At 27.0% G+C, this 27,053-nt stretch overlaps 1 protein-coding gene across 1 annotated transcript in view; it reads right to left on the reverse strand.

Annotated features, from left to right (window-relative positions):
* LOC107442246 (kin of IRRE-like protein 3) overlaps positions 1-26,834 on the reverse strand; it is a 97,976-nt gene extending 71,142 nt beyond the window's left edge. Inside the window, exon 1 of the mRNA XM_016055761.3 lies at positions 26,325-26,834. Within this exon, the coding sequence (XP_015911247.1) occupies positions 26,325-26,391 (67 nt within the window). The 5' untranslated portion in view covers positions 26,392-26,834. The remainder of the gene's footprint in view (positions 1-26,324) is intronic.
* Positions 26,835-27,053: the final 219 nt, after the last annotated feature.

A 27,053-nucleotide genomic window follows, 5' to 3' on the forward strand; every position in this document is an offset into this window, starting at 1 on the left:
CAAAAATATGAAGGTATTGCACGGTGTTCATTTATAACAGCATCTATATAAAAATCCATAACAATAATTTTAGTATCTTTCTCATTATATTCACGCTGTAATGTTTTTTAATACCATATCCCTTACTTTTTATTGTCATAGAAACGAAGTTCTTCCTTTAATTAAAAATCTAAACTATTTTTTTTAAATCGCTGTATTTTAAATATGAAAAAAATTGAAGCCAATAAAATGATTGAAAATGATGGAGAAGCTTAGTTACAAAGTATAAAACAATTTTCTCTCATTAAAGTAAAAGCTAAAAATTAAAAATAAAACAAGAAAAAAAGTTTGCAAAATATTGAATGTAAAGTATTATGATTGATTATTCTCGGGAAAGAAAAATATGATTAAGAGCTTCAATGCATTAAATTGATGTTGAACGTGCAAGAAATCCATTAAATTCTTGAAACTTTCACTTGATGGATCATTTTCACTTTCGAATTAAATACATTACCTTACGAAGAAATTAGTCTGTTCTTGATCAATTAAAACGTTATGAATTTATTGTTTGGTGAAAATAATAGTTCAAAATCCATGAATGACTACATATAATTTATGATAAATTTAAATTTAAGAATTAATTTTATGAGAAATTTGTGTCAGGTTATAAACTTTTATTAAATAGAATTAAAATGAAACGAGCGTTATTTTAAAATATTTTAAAACAAACTTGAAATTATTTTCTATTGTAATTTTGATTCTAAAATATTCACTTCAGAATTAAATTTCAATGTTTGTATTTATAAATTTGATTTCAGCGAAATTCAAATGAAAATTTTTAGCCTCTAGAGAAATTGCTAGCTTTTTCATCGAATAAAATGATTAAAAAGTATCGTTATATATATTATAGATTTTAGAAATTATATTTACATAAAATTGATTGTTATCTCAGATTAATACAAAATTCAGAAGCTTGTTTCGTTTAAAAAAGGAATGTTGTGTAGATTGTGTTAAAATGATAACACTTGATCAATAGATTTAAACAAATGAATTACACTAAAATGCATAAATTTAATACTAAGTGGCAGTGTTTTCAAAAGCGGTATTTTTACATCAAACTATGTGATAATTTTTTTTCCAAAACGTATAAAACCTTTGAGATCTTCAACTAAATCCCAACGTCAGACGCATCTAAAGGTGTATTCCTGATCGACTTGCAAAATGTAACTCATTTTTAAGTTGCTCCAACACTTTCATGCATACCGTCATTTGTCTGATTTATATCTAATTTTTATTATCAATTTCATTGCTAGGCATGATCACGGCTTTTTGAATTCAATAGTAATTCATTTCAAATTATAGTAGAAATGTACCCAAGTTAGACACTCATTTTTAAAATAGTTTCATAAATGGTATATTTCATATAGGAAAAACTACATCAGGATGGAAAATTTGCTCTTAAAGCCAAAAAAAATTATTTTTTAAGAAAAACATAATTCACCATTATAATTTTCATTGTAAACTTATGGCTAAATAACTCACAGCAGTCAGTCCATCCAATTAACAATAATATTTACGGTAAAGATTTTTTTCACATTTATGTTTATTAACCACATACAACTAGCATAATTTTGGAACCGGAGAAAAGAAATTTAACTGAACACTGGAGATAATTTAGTAACTTCATGGTGTCTTCATCTAATGGCAAACGGTACAAATTGGGAAGTGTGGAACACTGGAAACTCTTGTTGAAAGGAATGGAAGACTATGTTGTGTCAACACTGGGTCTCGAACCCCCTATATATCGTTAATGAAATTTGAATAGCTTACTCGAGAATAATATGTAAACCAATCTGCAAAAAACTGACCGCTTCATTGCAGAGCAAAAAAACTCTAGTTGCTTAGTCGGGTTAGAAGAAGGCGATTAACGGTTTTTCGAAAGCAGCAAATGGCTTTTCTCCGAGTTAACAGTTTATATACCATCTTATTTAAGAATATTTGACTGTTTTGTTTGAATATTGTAAAACCAGAGTTAAATAAATTCTTATTTAATTATTTTTTTCCAAAAAAAATATCTAACATTGTATTAAAGATGTCGTAAGGCTGTAATAAGAATTATTAAGAATTCACTTAAGCGCAGATATCTAGATGATATTCCAACTAGATGAACAATGTTAATATTGACTTAAAATTTAAAAGCTAACAATTCTGATAAATTTTTGCCCGAAAAAAAGCATTACGATTCGAATAACTTAATTTATTAGCTTGAAATACAAAATTATTTAATTTTGCAGCCTGCATAGTAAAATATATATATATANAATAAAAAATAATGACAAGAGAAGAAAATTATTAAAAATAATTTTTCAAAAGTATTTAAAAAATATAATTTTTGATATCTAAAGAAAAAATAGATATTAAAAATCCGGAAAACAAAACAAAGAAAAGATATAATCTCCTCATCAGCCCACACGATTATATCTGCAGAACGGAGTGCTTTCTAATATTGTATTAATATAGCCAAAGGAAAATATATCAATACAATAGTGTGAGGAGCACTCTGGAACACATTAAGTAAAAAATATATATGAAAAAACAAACAAATATATTAAGCAAAAAACAGAAAATAAAATGTAAAGAGATTAGAGAACAGTACACGAGAACGGTTTTCTTAGAATTTTTTTAAATACTTTTGAAAAATTATTTTTGAAAATTTTCTACTCTTGTCATTATTTTTTATTTTTTCCTTATTTTCTCAATATTTTAGCATATATATATAGATATAGTAAATAATGAAAATAACGCTACTAAAAATGTAAAAACCAATATAAATAGAAAATTATAAAATAATTACTAAAGATTAGGTAAGGTTAAGAAATATTTTTCAAGTTTAAAGAAATATCTTTAAATATAAATCACCCAGAATGAAGCAAAAAAATTACATTCACTTCACAATATGCGTCATTCAGCATACAATTCAATCTTATGAAATCGAATACAGTCTTTCATATACAATTGTATCTTAATTATTAAGTTATTATAATTTAAGATAACAACTTAATAATTTATAATTATTAAGTTATTATCTTAAATATAATTTAAGATAATAACTTAAGATAGTAATTTAAGCCAATTAGTATAAGAAAAAAATTTAAACATTCTTGTGCTAAATAAACAAAAAATTAATACTTTAAATACAAAGTAAAATATATTCTTTATAAAGGAATATGAAGCTGCTAGAAAGTTTCTTAACCGTTTATAAGTAAAGAAAAAAAACTAGAAAGTTTTACTGGTAGTTTCCTTAAAATTACTCTTCATTTTTTTTCTTTGTTATTTTAGTATACAAAGCTTGGTGATTCTAAAATGATCTGACCCTCTCTATAGCTTGATAAATGCTCCTAGAAAAGGTTGCGACCACTTTTTGAAGAGAAAAAAGTTACTTTTAAATTATACATATATCTAAATATATATTTTATCAATAATAATTTTCTGTAAAAGAGTAATCGATGAACATAAATTATAAAATATGAAAAAAAACGTCGTAAATTCATCCAAAGTTTCCTCTCAAGAGCAAATATCTGGACGTTGTCCTTTCTCCTTTAAGTAAACAATGTTAATATTAACTGAAACTAATGTAAAATGGAAATGAATGTACGTAATTCATATTAAGAATTTTTTTTAAATAGTTTTATCAATAATATAATACAAAAAGTAATAGACAAAAAGAGTAAGGGAAAAAATATTAAAGTTTTGCAATAGCTTATTTTCCTTAGCTTCCCAAGAGAAAGTCATTATTTCTTAGCTCAATATGATGAAAAAAAAGTCGTAAATCCATCTGAGGAATTCTTTTAAGTGCAGTTTGAAGAAATCAGTCGTCTCTGCCTTCTTCCTTGGTGCTAAAGTCGAATTTTTCATCCTTGAAAATTTTGCTTAAGAAAAGTATGAGTTCATGAAGATAAGTTTTACAATATCAAGACTTTGATTTTAATGAAAAAAAATAACTATATTTTATCGAAATATAACAAAGAAACATCGTAAATCCACCCAAAGATTTCTCCTAAGGAAACATAGTTCTGTTTTCACTAATCTAGATGATATTTCATAAAAACAATGCCAATATTAACTCAAACTAAAGTAAAATTATAACAAATGCTAGTTTTTGATGTTTTAAGATAATTATTTTTTAAATGGTTTTATCAACTATGTGATTAAAATGTAGTAGATGTAGAGAAAAAGTAAAAATGAAATGTTAAAGTTTTACAATATTTTGTATTCCTTATCTTTTCATAAGAAACTTATTATTATTTCTTAGCGTAATATAATAAAAAAGAGATTCGTAAATCTATCTGAGGAATTCTCCTAAGTGCAGTTTGAAGAAATCAGTCTTAGGCAATCAGTCTCTGTCTTCCTCCTTGGCGCTAAAGTCGAATTTTTCATTCTTGAAAGTTTCTAAAAGTCTCTTCCTTAAGACACTTGAGACTCACTTAATAATTCAGTCCGTATCGTAGACTTGGCGTAAGTAGTCCCGAGTGATTTTGACAGTGTTTTGATTGTTGAATAATCGATTTCTTGTTCAGACTTGAAAATGTCTCAACTCTCTTCATTTTCAGAAACAATTTAAAATTTTGATTTCATTCACCAGATTGCTTAGGGAAGAAACAGTTCTTGATGAAATTGGCTTAAATACTTGATTTAACGTAATTTGCATAATTGTTCCTTAGTTTATATTAATTTTCTATTTTCAGGATATTACTATTTCAATCAAATATTTATGGAATAAAGTTACTTATAAAAATGCAGCAGCAGATAAAAAAAAACGCAAAAATTAATTAATAATTGAAATTAAGTTATACATATTATACACTATATCCTTATCCCAAATTTTTACTAACTATTATTTGTTTTGAAATAGTATGATATTGAATTATTTATATATAAAATTAAATTTAACAGAGAATAAAATTAAAATTAGCAGCTAATTTTTATACTAAAAGTTTCAGAGAAAAAAAAGTTATATTTTTATATTATATATTATTTGCTCTTTTCATGTAATATAATACAATAATAATTAAAGTTTAATGTCAGTAATCATTTTTCGAAAAGAAATAGAAAAACTTAGTAAAATATTTAAAAATAAAGATACGATAAATTGTTAGCTGTTTCCTCTTTTAGTTTACGTACAGTTTGTATGTTACATCCGTTTTTTTTATTACATATGATTTATGCCATACATGCGATATTTTAAAAACTTAAATATATTTGTTTTATAGCTGAAAATTAATGCTTTGAATTGTGCATAGAGATTTCATAAAAGTTTTATTATGATATAATTATGTATGCTGACAGCCAAAGCGCAGAGATTCTCATAACTATCAGTCAAGGATGATTAACTCAATATTACGTTTTACTTGAAAAGTGAGAAGCTTTTCGGCACTTCTCTTAAGAACTAAGAAAATATACGTTTTGATTTTGATACAGGTTGACGTCTGGTTATAATATGATGTCATTTCTTTCTTTGGGTTATTTAAATAAATGTCGTTTTGCTAACTATGATCTCCCATCTTCATTACAAATTACACTGCATTACATAGTTTGGTCCTGAAACCCGAATTCTTGAGTATTAAAGCTATTATTTGATTTTGATTCTTGAAGTATTTAATCAATTTTCTAAAATTCATTCTGATGAGCTGAAAGCGAAAGCATTGAAATGCTGAACTAATGCTTGTGTTTTGAAACGAAAAGGAAAAACTTTAAGGTCATCAGTAACACCATTTATTACGCATATAATAGTGAATGGTGGAGGATTAAATGAAATAGAGGCAAATAACGGAGGATTAAATGAAAATCAAGAGTTATTAGTTTGTCAACTATCTGTGACTTCAAAATATATAAAATTATTAGATGATAAAATTTATCTTTCGCTATCAAATTCAGAACATAAAACTGATCTACGAAGAACATACGGATAATACTAGAGCTGTTGTATTCAATTTTCAAAAGCTCCTTGAAAGTAGCCGGTAAGCTTTGTAAAAAAAGGCTATTCCTCCCACACAAAATATGCCTTTTTTACGCCAACACCTCTGGTAGTGACCTTAAATATGTCGACGGCGAAACTAGCATCTTTTCTAGTTGACATCAATGCAAGGCAATGTTTCTGGTGACACTGTAAATCTTCCATTGACAACAATTCACATTTATCGGAAACAGATAAACATGCATTTTTGAAAAATTATAAGGAAGATGAGCCAAAATGATTGATAGATGGAATTCGTTGTATTGCTAGAACGTAAAATAATGAAAGAAAAAATCTAATTGAAAAATATGGAAATAAAGGTAGGATAATTCAAACACATTTAGACTACCCTGATAATTTGACACTCGCAAATAATCTTTCTCCTTTTTCTTTGTATGGTTTATTCATAGAATTTAATAGACGGTTACAGACATTGCCTGCATTAAGAGAGGATGTTGATTCTTACGGACGGGTCGCTAATTTACAATCCAGCGGCTTTTAACGACTTGCTCTCTCTCTTATTTGGAACTCTTTCTCTTATTTGTAGTTGATCGCAATTATAATGCAAGCATTTATTTGTTTTAAAACTTGATAGCTGAACTAAAAAATGTCAAAACTCAAGTTTATTTCTTATTTAAGAAAATTCAGATAAGAGAGGGTCGTTAAACACCCCAGGATAGGAAAACCAAGTACGGGTCATAGTTTCGAAGATTTCAAGAGACTCTCCGAACAAAACTTGACGCCTTGGGTTCTTTGCTATAATCTGGAAAACATATCTTAAGGTAATATTACGAAATTTATTAAATTCTTGACAGGTGAAGTGGTAGGTGATTATAATAAATTTAAACCTTATACTGCTGAATTTAAGTTCATTTCAGTTAATTGTCAACATAACAAATATAACTTATCTAGCCATTTTGTCCTCTCAGTGAAAGAACTGGTCATTGACACCAGAACTGTAAATTTATATAAAAATTCGATTATATAAATGATACTGATGAAACTGATATAAAGATTCGTTGACATAAATGATAATGATGAAACTGATATAAAGATTCGCACTTTAAAAAAAAAGACAAATGGGTGTTTCATTTGCACAAATCGTGGTCACAACTCCTGAAATTGTCCTCGTGAAGAGAAAGCTTTTCATAAATAGTGTAGAGTAAAAGAAAACGTACCTATATGCAAAAATCCGAAGCTGCAATAGATAAATCCATCAGTTTAAACAGTCATCTTAATGAATATCATGTTGTGTTCTCTACAAACTATGCTCTCTCATTTTCGCTATACATCACACAACATACTGATATATGAGAATATATTTTTGACATAAAATTTATAACAATTTTCAATGACTCTATTTGCATTAAAGATACATTCCTGCAATCATACGTTTTTTGTTACAATGTCCATACCAAAAACATTTATTATTAATACATCTTTAAGAAACTTGAAATACAAAGATAAAAATTGCTAGCGTAAAAATTATTGTGCTTATTATTTTTTCAGATACTGTGTTAGAAATGGTTATAACTTTAACTATTTTTCATAATATTTTATAACTATTATTCGTAATATTTTTCATAATATTCTATCATATGTTTCATAATATGTTTTTCATAATCTATAACTATTTTTCAATTTGCAGCTATATTCAAGAGAAACACGAGAAAAAGAATTATTATATATAAAACTAAAAAAGCTTGTTATAAAATAATTTTTCGATTGTTATTATATAAATATGTTGAATCAAAAAGAAAATTTAAGTCATCATTTAAGAAACTTGAAATACAAAGATAAAAATTGCTAGTGGAAAAATTATTGTGCTTATTATTTTTTCAGATACTGTGTTAGAAATGGTTATAACTTTAACTATTTTTCATAATATTTTATAACTATTATTCATAATACTTTTCATAATATCCTATCATATGTTTCATAATATGTTTTTCATAATCTATAACTATTTTTCAATTTGAAGCTATATTCAAGAGAAACACGAGAAAAAGAATTATTGTACATAAAACTAAAAAAGCTTGTTATAAAATAATTTTTCGATTGTTAGATAAATATGTTGAATCAAAAAGAAAATTTAAGTCATCATATCAAGTATAGAACTTGTATGGAAAATCTTTCGTAATAGTGCACGAATGCAAGAATTGTTCAAACGACATATTACTTAAATGTTTGTTTTAAAATATCAAAACACGTTTTCCACAAGCATTGGCTAATAAGAAAAATGTTTATGCACTTTAAACTTTGAAGTAATGAAAACATAGTTCAAACTAAGATTTTTTGACATTTACTATCATAATCCCTTCAAATGCTCTTTGATGTGTAATACCTTTTAAACAGAAAAAATCCTATCAAAGCTTAACGGAAATTTTCAGTGGTTATATGTACATCAAAGAGACATTCCTGTAAAATTATGAGATAACTTTTACAGTATTTTTATTATTTAAGTATTTTTATAATATATCCTTTAGTTATTTCCGAGTATTGTTGTTTGATAAATAGTTCTCAGAAAATTTTAATGCCTCAAAAATTTCCTAAATTTCAAACTTTATAAACATTTTCAGTTTTTTTTTTTATTTTGCAAGCTCCAAGTTAATAGTTTAAGGTAAAATGAGATTTTTGGTGTGAATTTATTTCCAGGCAAAAATCTATGGTTTTTACCGCCTTCCTTAAAACCCTCTCTTGAATTGCTTAAGGATTGAAACTAAATTTTATGAATTCATGTCTAATATCTAGATTTTATACTTCATAACTAGATTACGAAAGATTATTTGAAAAAGAATAACTATAAATTACGTTATCAAATTGTGTAAACTTTTATTAAACGTTGTATGTTACGATATTTATGAATGTTAAGAGCAAGGTGCGATTTTCAGCACGTGGTAAAATTTTCAACATAGCGTAAGCGAAAAGTTGCCAACTGTTTCGGTTTTTTTTTTAAAAAAAAACACACATAAGAGTGAAATAAAATAAGAAATTTTTTTTTTCAAAAACTGCAAACCGAACATTACAAATTATTCTTCTATGCGAAAATTTTATTTCGAGAAATAGCTGTTTTACATATTTTCAAAAATAGGGGATTTGGAAGATGCAATATATTTTGAGCATATTGGGAATCTTAGTGTATGCGATAGTTCATAGTTTTCTGTTGTAAATCCAAAGAGTCCTGTCAAACTCATTTGGAGACGTTTCAAATCACAGTTATATTTTCAATATTTATAAGAATTACGGCTTCAATTATTAATTAGTTAAAATTAAAACTAGATTTTTAAAACAATATTTAAAATTACAATAACTTTTTAAATATGAAGCCACACAACAGTTTAAAGTACCTGAAAATTGCACTTTTTTAACAATAGAATAAAAAAAAAATTCAAAAAGAAACTGAAAAAACAGAATTTTGCAATTACCAAACATTATAAATATTACTAATCACTTAGCCTGTTGCGATGTTATTTAAATTCTTCCTTCCGGTTTAAATTTAATTAATGTTTTAATGATATTCTAAGAATTTTTAGGGTGTAAACAATTTTTTTGGTGAATATTTAACGTAAAATAATATTAATTAACTTCGTTATTTGTTATTTAAACGTTCGTTATTTAAACAATTTTATGGTTTGAATTATGCAAGAATATTCTCTGTATTATAAAGGAATCACCATATGTCTAGTTATTCTATATTAAATTACTCATCATATTTAATATAAACTCACATTTTAATTTTTAAAAAATTATTCATTTATTTGCAGATTATATGTTTTTACTAGTTTAATTTGCACCAGAAAAATAATTGTGAAACTGTAAATAAGTGTAGACCCTGATTCAAATAATTTCATCTTAAAATGTAGTGTGATAAGGAAGTATAAAATAATTACGTCATAATAATTCTTTTAATTTTAAACTCTTAATTTAAAAAACAATTTAGATCAAAAACAAAATAATAGCATAGTAGAATAGAAAAAACAAATATTATGTGTAAATACCATTAAATTAGGGATTTAGAAATATTTTGTTGGAAAATAATATCTTTAAAATAGTGCCATGTGATTTTCCGTCCAATATAAATGCGTCGACAATAGAAAACTTTACAAGACCATTGTGGTTTTATGACAAATAGAAATATATAAAAAAAAATTTGTTGCAAATTATATTTTCCATTGTTTAAAATTAGATATGGTCCATAATTTTTTTAAATAAAATATTTCTTCTCTTATTATCACGTGTACCTTGCAAAGTGTAACTAAATCTCTATATAATTAATAACTCGACCGAAAGTCTCTTAAAAATTTAAAGTGTTTTGACGTTTATTTGAAGTTGTTTTTAGGTGTTAAGGTTGGTTTGAGGTTTATTTCAAAAACCATCTTACAAAATTAACCACCTCAGGTGTATAATTAAGATGTTTGAAGTTGTTTTACTCATATTTGAGGTTGTTTGGAGGCTGGCACCTACTGCAGAGCAACTAGCAGAGAGAGGTTGTTTTTCAGGTGTAAATGGAATTTTTTTCAAGCAAGTAAATATGTTTGAGGTGTGAATAATTTCACTCAATCTGAACTAAAAGTATCGCTGAGCTATATATGAGGCTGATTTTATGAGGTGTAAATGAGGTTGAAATTGGGGTTTAGTAATGAGATTTTTTGGGTGCGAAACATAACCTCCTTTTCTACCTCAGGTGTATTTCTTACATTTTTCAACCTCAAAAACACTTTATTTTTAAGTAAGGGGCAGACTGCTCTATATGGTGATCGATAATTTCGTGCAAATTTACGTATAATTTATAACCTTTGCATTAATTAACACTTTTAAATCAATAAACCACCTGTCTTTTCCCACGACAAGAAATAATTTTTATCATTGTTTAGAGTTGACATTTTTAATATTTTCTCTCACTAAATCATATCTACTGAATTGCTGTTGATACACTTGGGATGTAAGTAAGATATTTTTCTAGACCTAATATTCTTTACTGCTTCACATAATTTGTTCTGTTAGGAAAACTATTAATTTTGATTAAAATTCTTTCCGAGCAATTCGTTCCGAAAATAAAACCTTGGTATGGGGAAGTGAAATGTTCAATACATCTGGGATCGCAATCATTGATTTTCAATATTACTAGGATGTACATTTTTTTTCTAAACGTTTGTTTCTTTGATATCATCTTTTATAGGAAAATATTTTTTATCCTATTCTTTTCAATATTTGTTTTTCATTTTCCTTATATCTTCATTAGGAAAATTTTTTTTCTAGTTTTCTGTACCTTTTGTTCATGCATTTGGCATGTCTGTAATTTCACTTTCATTATTTTAAAGAAATTTATAATAAATGTGGGAAGTGTGTTAATTCGCTAACACCAAATACAATTTTAAACATTTCTTTCTTTTCTTATAAGTATTTATATTTAGATCAAAGATCTAAATTAGAATTTAATCAGAATTTGTAATTATATAACTACTTGTATGCGGTAGAAATCTGAAATAATATGAAATAGTATTAACTTATATGGATCATAAATCATAATAATTTGATAAATCATACAGTGTACTAATTTGAAATAATCATGCTACATTTAAATTGAAATATTTGACAAATCCTAGAAATATAAACCAATCATTAATTACTTTAAGCTGAATAAATCATAAGTCATAGTAATCTAAATAAATCATAAATCTTAGTAATCTGAATTAATCAAAAATTGTAGCACTATAAATGACCATAAATTTAAAAATTATACATATCATAAATCACGAATCATACATTACGTATAATACATGAATAACAAATCTCAGTGAAATAAATTAATTATAAATAGTAATTTCCGTTATAAATCGTAATCATAATAGTTATCTAAATTAATTGAAAACTGTATTAATCTAAAATAATCATATTCTTTTTTATCTGAACTAATAAATATTTATATACATGAAGTGTAATACTCCATTCGTTTTATGTACAAATTTAATTTTACTTCTGCATTTTTTATGTAACCTAAATCAAAAGAAACGATGCATCGAATAATTTTACAAAACTGTTTATATAGATCAATAAGATATAATGTTTCTAAAATAAACTAAATATTTATTGAACAGGAAATGTTATTTTAAATTTAATCATTGAAAAATATAGAAACAGTTAAAAAATAGATTTATGTTTTAAAAAAATAATGAGTTAAAATTAAATAAATATAAAAATTTATCTAATCTAACATTACTGAGTAAAATTTCAAGAGCAAACAGTTGCAAATTCATAATTGTATAACATTGCAATAATTTAAAAGCATAATAATAATTGAAATTGCATTTCCCAACATTATAAATCATTTAAACAGCATATAGCAAGTAAAACTTTTAAAAGTTGAACACGGAAAAGGAAATTAATAGTAATTCATTAATAATAAAATACCTATGTATGGGTGAAGAATTGAAATTGATAAAGGATGAAAGAATTAAAGAATTTGGAATAATCAAATAATTTACGAAGATTCCACTTATTCTTTGAGTAGCGAATTATAATTTTTAGTTTAAACGCAAATATGACTGGAAGCAGAAAACATTAATCATCCCCTTTTTTAATTTTTATTTTTTCTTTCATTTACAATAAACTTACCAACTAAAAAATTACAGAGTTTTATACGTCATTAAAAAAAAATTTCTACATAAATAATGCCTTTGACGTTCGAAACTAAGATATGACGTTTTTGATACTGAAATTCCATATTTTTTAATAAAAATGAACTACAATGACAATATTCAAGCGAGGGGTAAATTTTATTTGAGGAAATATTTGAAAAAATATATTTAATCGGGACTATTAAATAACTGACATGCCAACTGCAAAAAATCATATTGCCTGAGACTTCTTGAGAAAATGCATAACGTAATCAATTCCCACGTTCGTTAAATTAAATTAAGTAACTTTCTTGCCTCTAAAAATTGCAAAATAATAAATTAATTATTTTTTTAAAAACTTTAGTAAATCAGATAAACAATGACGGAAATTCTTTCTGGTTTTCCTTCCCGGTCAACCAATTCAACAATGTTTGTTTTGATAAAGAGCAGAACTCAATCATGATTTTTGTTATGCGGCTAAATATTCTCTCACGGGTCAAGAATAGTAATTACAACCAGTTTTAAAATAGCTAGCATACTGTAGACATTATTTTCTATATTACTACTTTGCACTTTTTTAATATCGATTCCATCAACCCCCCCCCCCGCCATTCCATCTCCTCCTGAAATGTCTTTTCGTTACATTGCACAAAACCGAATTTCTAAAATATCAGCAATTGAGTTTTTCCATCGTTTTCCAAAATTTCTAAAAGCACAGAAGAGCTATCAACAAGTCTTGAAAAAGTAACAAGTGAAATACTACCCAAATTATTTTAGTATGAATTAAGATATTATGATGATGTTTTTTAATGCAGTGCTTTGTATATAGTTTGGAGAGAAAAAATTTAATACGTTTCATTTATTTAACTAGCATTTCCAACTATTAAACAAAAAATGTTCCTAAAACTAATTAAGGATAAACTGAAAGCAATTTAACAATCTTTTCAGCAACACCTCCTAGAAGAGATAAAGCCTCAGCACTGATCAATTTAGTAGTCAGACGAAGCAAACATAAACTGAGCAGTGATGGAAAAAAAATGTCGTTACGTTCAGGCTACTAAGGTGCACAGTATGTGAAAACAAAAGATGTCATTACTTTTGGATACAAAAGGATGACATTTCTTGTTCATGATCTTCTCTTTTCCAGGAGGTATTGCTTTTAGGCTTTTTGCAAACTTTGCATATATCCTCTAAGGGTCAGACACTATTTCCCCAAAGAGTCAAACCCTCTTTGAGAAAGAAACTTTGGATAACTTAAGGAGTTAGGACACAAAAGTTTGAGAAATAGCAATTCTGCAACACACAGTTTTTCTTGTTGGGTAGTTTGATAGTTTTTCCTTGATATAGATTTATCTAGTTAAGTAATAAAGAAAAAAACTGTTTTTTGGCAGTAAAATCAGCAAGTGAAAATAATTCTTTAGGTCAATAACTCATTTCATTAAAATTATTTAAGCAAAATATTTTTAAACTAATGAAAATATACAATATCAAAAGCAGAAAATTCATGCATTGCTTATTATTTTTTATTATTAAATGTAAAAATTTGTTTTTACTTTCAAACAAAGTTTATATTAAATACTATTTAAAACAGTTTCCTAATAAATTATGCAAAAACAATAGTAAAAAGGAAATAAACATTTGATGAACAATGGGAGAGCACGGTTTATGTCCATGAAATTTGATTCTTATAAAAAAAAAAAGATGGAAGCGGGAAGACAAGAGCCATTTTGAACAAGCATGACCCATTTTCACTATGTAATAACTCTCAGAAGAAAGCGATTTCAACATTAATGATTTTTCAAAACTTGGAAATCCTCATAATGCTACAGCTCTAGATCCAATGGTCATTTTTGTGAAAGTGAACTTAAATGGTTGTTACTACTAGGTTTTCATTAGCTATTAAATTGGAAAATGGTGAAAAAATCAATTAATAAATAACAATAATAAATGTTTGTTCAAAAGTGTTTCTTTTATTCGTTAAAATAAAATATCACTCAACGAAAAACGGATAAATTAAGAACTATTGTCCGTAAATTTTGACTCTAATAAATTCTTATGTATATTACATGTGTGAAAAATATGCTTGGGTCAAGGGACGTTTTCTAACTCTTAATGATTCGGAATCAACACTAATGTAATGTCACCTATGGTCACCTATGGAGGTTCGAAAGTGTGGTGCTGTTGTATGGAGCTTATTACCATAGTCAATCATGCAATATGAATTGTGGATCGCATTCACCTTTTATCGCTTTCAAATCTCCATTAATGATATATCTCACACTATCACCTGTAGTCCATAAGTGTAGCTCTAATATAACCAAACAACCAAACCAAAACAATCCTCAAAAGCTAACAATATCCAATATCTCAGCTTCGTTGGCAAGTAAATCTGTGTCTTAAGTTAAGATAGCTATTTTCTGATATATAAAAAAATTCATATCATATTACGATTTCATGAATATTTACAAAACAATTGCAGCTCTTTAATTCCTTATAAATATTTTCTTAATCTAAATCTTGCATTTGTTGCAACCTATTTCTTTTTATAAAGCTATCATTATCCAATATTTCAGCTTGGTTGGCAAGTAAATCTGCGTCTTAAGTTTAGATAGCTATTTTCTAAGATATAAAAAAATACATATCATATTACGATTTCATGAATATTTACAAAACAAATTCAGCTCTTTAATTCTTTATAAATGCTTTTTTAAGCTCAATCTTGCATTTGTTACGACCCATTTCTTTTTATTCATGATTATTTTGTTACACCCTATATACAAAAAAAGAAAGGTTAAATTTAAAGCAGCTAATTAAATTTAAAAGAAAGAGCACTTTTTATCCTATTACGCCCTGAAAAATACTCTTTTCTTTCACTCTCTCACACTACTCTTCACTTGATTAGAATGTCAATTTATCACGTAAATTGATTCTAGACGTTTGGAAATTGCCGTTGGAAGAAATCCAATTATATCGATTCTGAAGGGTGGAGCACTACCATTTAGGTTGCAATTCAAGAAGAAATAAAAGAGAAATTGGAAAAGCAAGAGCAATATCTTCTTGAATATATATAACATAATGAGTCCAAAATCTGAAATTTATTGATTTACCTAGTGTGGCTATGAATATCTTACAGATTCTGGAACAGATGGAATTCAGTAAAAGGTAATATTTAGAAACTATGAGTTATTGAATTTGACTAATTGATGTAGGGAAATAGATCGACGAAGAATTCATAAATTTATAATTGAATTGAGTGTGTTCGTGTTCTTGTTCTGAGTCCTACTCTCACGCGAATCAGATGGTAAAGGTGACAAAGAAAAGAGCAAATGGATGCTGATAGCTGGATTTGATTTCAATATCTGCTTTTCAAATATTTTGTTACAATAGTAACGTAACATATGTCTAAGAGTTTTAAAATAACACATGTACATATTTTTTTGAAAATATTAATTTATATAAACAATCTGCTTTTTATGTGGAAGAAATAAATACTTGGAGAAAAAGAAACATGAAAAAAAATCAATTTTTCTTGCGTAATATTAATTTTAATTATTTACATTTTATTCTTTGATGGGCATGAAAATATACATAGATTTTAATTTTTATAATAATAGCAATTAAATGCCCTCAACTACTTTTCTTACAAAAGTTAGTATTTCAATACAATTAATAACAGGAACGTTAGCAGAATTTTATGAGTCAATCATCAGTAATGTTTAGAAACAGCGAGTTATTGAATTTTACTGATTGATATTGAGAAATAGATCAAAGATAGTTTAAAACTTTATTATTAAAGTGATGGTGTTGGTGTTCTTGTTCTGATTTCAACTCTCACGCGAATCAAATGTGAATATAGAGGTGACAAAGAAAGGAGCAAATGAATGCTGATAGCTGGATTTGATTTCAATATCTGTTTTTTAAATATTTTGTTACAATAGTAACGTAACATATGTCTAAGAGTTTTAAAATAGCACATATACATATTTTTTTAAAAATATTAATTTACATAAGCAATCTGGTCTTTATGTGGAAGAAATAAATATTTGGAGAAAAATAAACATAAAAAAAAATATTTTTCCTGTGTAATATTAATTTTAACTATTTACATTATTTTATTCTTTGATGGGTATGAAAAAATGCATAGATTTTAATTTTTATGATAATCGTAATTAAATGCCCCCAGCTACTTTTCCTACAATAATTAGTATTTCAATACAAGCAATAACAGGAGCGTTAGCAGAATTTTATGAGTCAATCATTAGTAATATTTAGTAACAGTGAGTTATTGAACTTTACTGATTTGATGTTGAGAAATAGATCAAAGATAGTTTAAAACTTTATTATTAAAGTGAAGGTGCTGGTGTTCTTGTTCTGATTTCAACTCTCGCGCGAATCAAATGTGAATGTAGAGGTGACAAATAAAAGAGCAAATTAATGCTGGTAGCTGCATTTGGTTTCAATATCTGTTTTTAAAATGTTTTGCAACAATTGTAACGTAATATGAACGAGTTTTAAAAATACACCATTTATAATTTTTTTTTAAATTTATAAAAACAAACTGTTCTTAATATAGGAGAAATGCATATTGGGAAAAATTAAAGAAAACATAACTTAAATTTTACTGTGGAATATTAATTTTAATTATTTACATTAATTCAAGCACAAAAATTTTTTAACATTTGTACATAGGTGTGTTTTTAAATTAACGCAATTCACAGCCTTTAGCCAAACTTTTTACAACAATAATACTACATTACTACTTTTAACAGCATTGTTGTGAATTTACTAAGTCAATCAGAAGCAATATTTTCTAGAATTCAAATTTTTCTGCGTCATTTACAAAGTCAGTCTGAGATTATTGTTTTAAAATAGGCTTTACGATTGATGTAAAAAACAAAATTGCCTTACATAAAAATAATAATAATTAAATATTTCATCAACAAAATTATATTTTCATGAAGAAAAGGAAAAAGAAGATAAATGAGATAACAAGTAAAACCACACACCTCTTTTAAATAAAAAGATTACGATTTTATAACGCTAAAATAATTAAATATTCTTATAAAAATTTATAAAAAGATTAAAATAAAAAATTATGATACATTTTCGTTTTTAAGAGTTCCTAGGTAATGACAATATTTTGTTATAATAAGTAATTAAATTTTAATTTAGGAGAAAACGTGCTAATCGGTGTTGACATTTACTTTAATTTTTGCACTATTTTTTTTCTGTTGTACAGTGGAAGTCTGTTCCAATTAAAATGGTTCTGCAATTTTAGAAAGAAAAGATTTTATGCCGTTATATATTTATTAAAATGTCGTAACTACTTCTTTTGTCACCAACTATCTCCTTTTAAGTCTGAAATATTAGTGTTCTCTAATTTCTCATTATATAATAAGTGCTAATTTAAAAATAGAAACTCGTTGAAATATTATTAGTGTAGGTGGTCTCTAATTCCTCATTATATAATAAGTGCTAATTTAAAAGTAAATAAAAACTAGTTGAAATATTCTAAGATAGAACTCAAAATTTGGTAATCGGTGTTCCAAATATAGAATAAATAAATATTTGTGTGAGTCAATAAGGATACAAGTACGCAAATTATGAAAGTCTTTTAGATTTACCCCAAATTTAATATATTTTGCGGCCATTTTTTAAATTTTACTTATCTTGTTAGGCAGGTTCCATCTCCTGGAAATTATATTACTGTTCTTTACTATTTGGTGAATTTATAAGCGCTATTCAAAGTCTATTTTAGTTTATAGTCTGTTATAGTTTACAATATGTGAATAGCATGATTGTTTAATTTTATTCAAGAAATGAGTACAGATAATGCGTGGATAAATTCAAAAGAATTCTATTGCTCTAAAAAAACAACATTTAAAAAAAAAATAACAATATCTTCATTTGAAATTATTATCTCCCATATCACAATCAGAATAATGAGTTTTATGTTACCCTTATACTGAATTTAGTATTATATTGAATTATAACGAGTAATTTTCATGAATACTACCCATAAAATGTAAATAAAAAATCAAAATCATATTTGACTTATTTCGAATTTCAAATCAGAATTACATTAATTATGAAAAATAAATAAGAATATATTTTAGTCATTAAACATTTAAGTTACAAACGGAATTGAAATAACTTGAAAAAAAATACCTGATTATTTGCAATGCAATTAAATTCATTATTAAAGGCAATTTTACTTGCCTTTCTTAATATCGATAAATTTCGTCCCAACGAGAAAAATTGCAAATATACATATAATTGAACCGAATTAATAGAATAACAAAGTATTACTCGAAAGGAAAATACTCATTTGCGCAAACACATTATTGCCGCTGTATGTAAATTACCATAAGAAAACAATTATTTAAATTTACTTTCTCTTGTAGAATTGCAAATTATAGTAAATGAAACTAATTAGGGACTATTAACAGTTTCGCCGTTTGATTACGCGATACATTGAATGAAATTTAATGATCTTTTTAGAATAATCATCAGCTACGGGTAATTGCTGTTAAGCAAATAGTTTTAGGCAAAGTAATACTTTTAAGAGAAATTAAATTTTTTTTTTCAAAATTAAGTTAAACTCAAATTAAAATGTTTTAATGCATGGATTTTAATTTTGAATTGCCTTTTTGCGAATTTTTTCCTATAATACTTTTGCCTTACGTTACATTTTGCCTCACTGCACGAAATATTTGAGACTTAGAAATTAAAAATTAGAAAGATATGCAGAAGGAGGTACTAAGAGTTTGATAGAATAAGAAATAGGATTCGGGAATTTAAAAAAAAGAATCAGATTCAAATTGTTAAAATTGTAGCAAAAGAAGAAAATCGGTGATCTACTTGTTCACTGAAAAACAACTACAGAGTTGTAACCTAACGGCTTGATGGACCCATTTTGAATTTTTTCTTTATTTCTTTTTTTTTTTTTTTTTTTTTTTTTTTTTTTTGTCGTCGTATGCCTGTTTAGACAGGACAATGGGGGTGCGGCTGTCCCTGTTTTTCAGTGGCGCCATCTATGCCCAGGTATTCGACTTCTGCCACGCCATTCACACAACCACAACCCATTTATAGGACAGGTCATATTCACACACAAAGGAGAAAGGACATAGAGTTCAGAGAGACAGAAAAAAACATCCACGCCTTGCCCGGAATTCGAACCCAGGACTTTTCTGAGTCCTGCCCCCTACACAGGCCGGTCGGCACCATTTTGAATTAAAACTTTCAAGTGAAATTTTTCGAAATTCATAGATGTTCAAAAGAAATTGTAATTTTAAGTGGGTTTTTTTTTGCAATATCATTCTTCAAATAACTATTATTTATTCATCGTCACATGGTACTTACTGTACCATGTAACCTTTACATAGTATTACGGCATGATGTTAGTACTTTGTTTACGTCAAACTAGAAAAGAGATGCATCCTCAGCTTCAGTAGCCCGATGACTGCGCGCAAAGTCGTGCACTTTATGGTAGAACAGTTTAACGAGGACCAATATCACGCACCCTATTGAAATTTTAATAAAAATGTATTAAAAATGAATAAATGGATAAAAACTTGAATGGATAAAAGCTACAAAACTTAGTAAGCAAACTGAACAGTTTCTGGAGTCTTTTAAGAAATAATGCTTTCCAAAAAAATGAAAAAATATTGTTTTTTTCGCCATATTTTCTTGTTAAAGAACTATGGATAATTTTACACCTGAAGTCACTTGATTAATTTAAAACTGCGTTTTTTTTCTACATCGTTGCAGTGCCATGGTGAAATATTAAAAATGGCATGGCTATCGGCCTCTCTCTCTCTCTCTCTATATATATATATACACACACACACACACACACATATATATATNGAAAGTGGCAGTGTATATATATATATAAATGCAAATGAAAACCTAATTTTCAGAATATTACGAAAAATAGTTCCAGTATGCAAAGAAATTAACTTATATTAAAATTTTTAAAGATAATGTATTAAAATTAAATTTGAATTGTAATAAAACTTTATCTATTTTGTTATAATCTAAGCAAATACTACTCCATTTAATTTTGGAAGTGAATCTTTAGAATAATTTTAAATTAGCATATTATTTATTTGCTTATTTGTGTTTTAGCTTACAGATTCAGTTGATATTAACTGACATTAGATGATATGTTTTAGAATTGCTAAGGATTCATTAAAATTCTGCTCGAATTTTCAACATTACTGTTTTTTACAACTTTTGGCAGCTGACCAGGAAACCACCCAGGATGAATCTAATCATTGTTTCACGTGACATCATTTGGGTAATTTCCGTTTTCTTCTAAGCTGGCGAGATAGTGGTCACTACCTGCTACACGAAACCTAGATGATTTTCTCTCTGATTAGATAAAAAAATAAAAAATAAAAACATTTAACTAGATCTGATTGAGAAGGAAAAATGAAACAACTATTCTCTAGAGTGATATTCATGTTACACAGGCAAGAGAAATTATTTCGTAGAAATACTGTAAAAACAGTACTTCCTTCCGCAAATGTTAGCTTTTATCCATGTCAGTGTCATGATATTATATCCTTTCTGAATTAGAATTAATTAATAGCAAGAAGAAAATTATTAGAGAGAAATAAAACATCTAAATTTTAATTCTCGTTCACGAAAAATAAAACTGTTTATGATTAATTCCACATCAAGTAAACAATAAAAATATATAAATTTGAGTAGGTTATTTTATTAATATTTTTAAAATTATTTTTATTTAGTCCTATTAGGTACATAGATAATTTAGGTGTTTTTAAAAAAATGTTTTTTGGCAAAGATAATGCGTCATGGTGGAGAAAAAACGTGGAATTACCACTATGACGAATACGTTTTCCCACTCTCCATTTTTCTTAGTATTATTATTACTATTATTATTGTAATTATTATTATTATCATTATTATTATTATAGAAAAGTTAAAAAAAAATATTTTTGCAAATTAAAAAAAAAGTTAGCTACTGATACTATTCTTTTAGTTTATATTTAAGAAAGATATTTATTAATATGATTCTTTTGGCTCTGTATAAATATTGTATTAAACGAAATAGTTATTTTTAAATAAACACACTAAAATTTCGAAGCTTTTTTATTCACAGGATAATATTAAGTTGCTAAGATTTTAAAAAAAAAGTAATTATATATTTCTAATGATAATGAACATTTACCGAAATAATCATATGGAGACAGTTTTATTTGTTTGAAAATACTAATTTGACTCCCTTTCAACTGAAAGCACACAAGTGTACAAGAAATATGCACACATTAATGTCATTTTAGAAAGGTAATTATTTTTATTTCAATTTTATAGAGCGAAATTCAGCATGTTTCAGTGCTTATTACTATAAAAATACGTAGTACTAAATCTGCATATTAAAAATAAATGTTTTAAAATCAAATAAGACTTACTTAATTATGAAAAATGTAGTTTAATTTAAAAAATAAAGCTTCCTGGCCATATGAAAATAAGATCAATTTTCAAGAAATCGCTTTGTTTTATTAAATACTGTAAAAGATATATCATATGTAAAAGATATATCATATGTAAAAGATATATCATATGTAAAAGATATATCACAAAACACCAATGGAAGGAGTGAAATGCCGAGCACAAAAAAAAGCATTCTAAGTCAAATTTAACAAACATATAAGAAAGCCATACAAGAATAAAAATGTACGTTACGTTGGTGAAACATCAATCAAGTAGATAGAAAATATTCAAGCGTCATGCTGATCCATCTAGAGTTTAACGCGATCTTGCTGAGTTTTTGGTCATAATTAGAGTTTATACCTCATTATTTTTAATTATAGTATGCCAGGAAAACATTGTATAATTTTGAGTTTTTTTAATTTTTATTAATTAAATCTTTCAAAAAACTAGTTGGTATAAGTTTTTTTTTTCATTTCCAATGAGCTGCACAATCAGTCTTCCCGATGAGTAGACTTAGTGTGTTCTCCAGAAGTGGTATCCACTCTTTCAGGACCACCACAATGGGTAAGATACCGTTAGCCATGTTAATTTGGACGTCTAGTTTCTGCCACACTAGATGGCAGCACCGAGACTCTATTTGGATGCTAAAGTGCACTAGGAATTTTAATTTTTTATGTTGGTATAAGGTGGAAACGTTGAAATGCATCTTCTTTCTTAATCAAACTTAATCGTTAAAGGCGTGCAGGAGGAGAATAAAAATTTTGCTACCACAAATATAATTTGTTTTTACGCATAATTATCACGAATCAATGCCTCGGCAAATAAATGGATTAGTTTATCCGAGTCGTGGTGGCTCAGAGGATAGAGCATGCGCCTTCCAATGAGGTGAACCGGGTTCAAACAGAAGCGATGGCAGGTCGATTCGCACCCGGATCGCTCCGACCACTATGCTGACGTAAAAATATCCAGGGTTGTAGACAGATCAAGGTTTACAGTCATTTTGCCGCCAGGCTAATCGTGGGAGGTGTTCGTGGTTTTCCTCTTCATATAACGCAGATGCGGGTTAGTTCCACCAAAAAGTAAATTTCTTCCTACACTTGATCCAGAAGCTCCCTTGTCTTCTGGAATGGGTCCACTATTACAAGGCTATGGAGTCGAACATTGATAGTCGCAAACTCTGAATCGGGCCAGTATTCGGAGCCGGTTATAAAATATAAAATAATGTGAGAACCTTTGTGGCTCAGGGAATAGAGCACTCGCTTCCCATTGAGCTGACTCGAGTTTCTGGTCGTTGCGATTCTATGATGTTGATTATTAGTAGTCATAAACCAAAAATTGGATCAGCTGCTCAATGATGGTTATAACATAAAACATAAAACCAATTATATGCAAACCCCTAAATAAGCAAATCAGTAAGACTGCTGTAAAGAATAATCAGAGTGGTGAGGAAATCAGTGTACAAAAATATTTAAATGTGAGAATACGTGAATAACTGAATTTATGAATTTGTTAATTAAAGAGAAAATAGATCAGTAAATAGATAATAATCGACTCAATAAAAAGCAAATGAGTAGGAAAATAAAGAAATGAATTTGTGAATCAATAAATAAGAGCACCCTTTTCTGAATGAACCAGAACCATAGTGTAAGAGAATCAGAAATCAAACAAAATGGGAATCAATGAATCTTGGTAGCAGTGGTTCAGTGAATTAATAAATCAGCATAAGGAAACGAAAGAACCACTGCCAATAAGCAAATCAAAAAACCACTGATCCATTGATTTGCTATTTCAGTGTCTTACTTATTCAATTCATTCTTGAATTCAGACTTTATTCATATAAATTATTCATTTGTTTATTTTATCTTTATAACTTATGGTTTTTATCATTCTATGACTTACTGCCAACCATTTTAGTTTTACTCTTTTATTAACTGTTGCACGTTGTCTAAAAACAGGGTTTATGTATTTTTGGTTTCATGTATTTTGATAAGACGGTTAAGCATCTAGATATACTTTAATAACTAATTTATATTGATTCGAGAGTTTACTATGCGAAAGGATATCACTTAAAATAGTCTTTTCTGTAACACCTAGATATTATGAGCTTGCGTGAGGCAGACTAGTTAATATACAAATATTTAAATTGTGTTAAATTAAGTTTTGAACCACATCTCATTATATATTTAACTCTTTATTTCTTTCCTGTTTAAAGATACAATGTTAGTGACAGCAATAACTTATTACTATATTGAAATGTTCTAAATTCACAGGAAATATCACAACAATGAAATAATTCTAACCGAAATAATTACTTCGCACATTCAAAGAATCATAGTTATTTTTCAATTTCCTATTCTCTTATTAAACAATAAACCTCGCTTTTTATCATATTGTAAGTGGTTCATACAAACATAAGCTTTTAAAAAAATTAAAATTTTATGCGTAATTTTTTCAATTATAAAAAGTTTTAAAAATGGTAGAAAACCATTTTGCTTCCACAATCTTTTCCAAAGAAATAATTCATAAATAAAATCACTCGCATTGAATAACCACAAACAAAAAATTATTCAGATGATGTGTATTATGTACTTAAATTACTTGAGAAAAAAAATACTGGAATTTTAACTTACTGGAAGCTGGAATTTTTACTACATAAAAAACTTGCGTTACCTTATATAAAATACTGCATGCCATTAGTCTAAAACAGATAGATAATATGTTTTAAATAAAAAAATGTCATATGTTTCCCCCATGTAGTGTGTTAAAAAATGAACACAGTCATGCATTGAACTTAAAACCTGTACAATAATATGGTAATAAAGAGAAAAATCCTGTATACGGAGTACTGTTTTAGCTAATTCACATGAAGCTTGCTTATAATCAATAGGGGACAACGGTAAAGTAGAAATTGTAGAACACACACACACACACACACACATATATATATATATATATANTATATATTGTATATAATATCAAAAATAATAATGCAGCCCAGCATTAACACTTTTAATTTTTCCTACCACAGTGCATTGCTTACATCTGTTTTATTTTTCCAAATGAATATTTTTTTCTAAAAACATAAATTCTAGTACTATCGCAATTTATCAGAATATAAAACTCACTCAATAATCATAGTACAAATAATACATACTAGAATTATTATAATACAGACTATAATTTATGGCCGTAATACTTTTCTTTAAACCCTTGCACGAAAAAAATATGTGGTAAAATTTTCGTAGTGTAAAGTAATGCCTTTTTTTTTTTTTAATTATAACTCGACATTTGAACCATTAATTTAGTAATTTTTTCTGTTCATATGATAACGGTTAACCGGAAATTCTTGTTATATGTGGATATTATATTTCTTATTTTCTCATATTTAGTAAGAAATGCACAACTGAAACGTAAATGTAACAGAATATATGGTTTGTATGCCCTGCTCTACTGTATCTAGATAAAATTACCACATTTAAAAATGTTATCTCATATTATAAAGTTTTATATTATTGTTAATTTCACAAAAGTCATTATCAAAGAGCTTCAGTAAAAATTGCCTATCTTCTCAGCGCTCCCATAGAGTTAGAAACACGTTAACTTTGAGAATATTCTGGTAATTTGCAATCCCGTTCATAAATATTGTGAAAAGTCCAATTTTTCATGTTAAAACAACTTTTTATTAATTTCAGAATAAAATATACTATTATCTATGCATTAAGATTCATGATGCTATATACTCTTATTTAACGTGATGTTATTTTTTTCTATAAACCATCATGGCACATTTTAAAATGTTAATTTAGTAAGTATAATTGAAGTTTTTTTTTTCATGTTTATTGTTTCTTTTTTGTCTTATCTTTACAAGTACCATTGCAAATAAAGTATTTAAGCAAATATTTATTTCAGCATGTGCGTTATACACCCATATTTATTTAATTCCATGAAAAGATTTTTTAAATGAGAATTTAATATACACAAAGAAATTTAATAACCCTTTACTTCATAATAATTAAGTTCTTTATCAAATTATTTAAATTTTCGTTCCATTGATGAGTATTTTCATTTAGTTTCAAAATACAGATTATCATGCAAAATGCTCATTCGATCTATGATCCCAAACTCTCTTCAATAAATATGTACATTTTTTTTAAATTAGTGAAATAATACACAATTGGTAGATATAACAAAACATCTGTATTTCCATCAAAATTTTCGATTGATGAAGTAACATACTATGAGTTTCTACTTACCCTTTCCAGAAGAAAAGTCAAAACAAAATACTGTCACAACTACTAAATAAATTAGTCCTTCTCTCATATCTGCAAGTTTTAGTCCATTAAACTTGAGATCAATTTCCTCAACAGCAATATACAATATCCATTTTAAAAATAAGCAAAAATAATCTGTAATCGTATTTGCAATTTTCCTGATACACTGCCAAACTACTCATCGCATAGACAAATCAATAAAAAATTAATTCAAAATGAATTTTTGAAACAAAAAAATTAATATTTATTATTCAAGATTACTCCGTCAAAAATATTAAAAGATTCCATAAAAGTAAAAACCACTTTTCTCACAAAGTCTCAGAAAAAAACTAGGTTTTAAAAAAAGAAAGCGATTAAAAGTTTTTGCGGGGTTCAGTTTTCTGAATAGTTCATAATTCATTGCATTGATTTCTTTCCAAGTAGTGGCAACCGTTCTTTTCTTCGAAAAGTAACTGAATAGATCCTGCTAAAGCAAAGAGATGCTAATGCCACGAGTTAGGTTGAAAGACTGAATTCAGAGGATAAAAGGATTTTAGCGTATGCAGCGCCTCCATCGGTGGACAGGTGCTGTATACTTGTATAAAATGGACGTGAAAATCATTGTTCTTCTGCTTAAGAGTTATTTTCTCTCAAACATGAGAATGAGAGCAATTCATTTAGATTATGGTGAAGTCGCATTTCTATTTACTTTGTGAGAGTTTTATGTTCTTA

This window comes from Parasteatoda tepidariorum, chromosome 3 (assembly GCF_043381705.1).
Source record: "Parasteatoda tepidariorum isolate YZ-2023 chromosome 3, CAS_Ptep_4.0, whole genome shotgun sequence".
NCBI classification, from domain to species: Eukaryota; Metazoa; Arthropoda; class Arachnida; order Araneae; family Theridiidae; genus Parasteatoda; species Parasteatoda tepidariorum.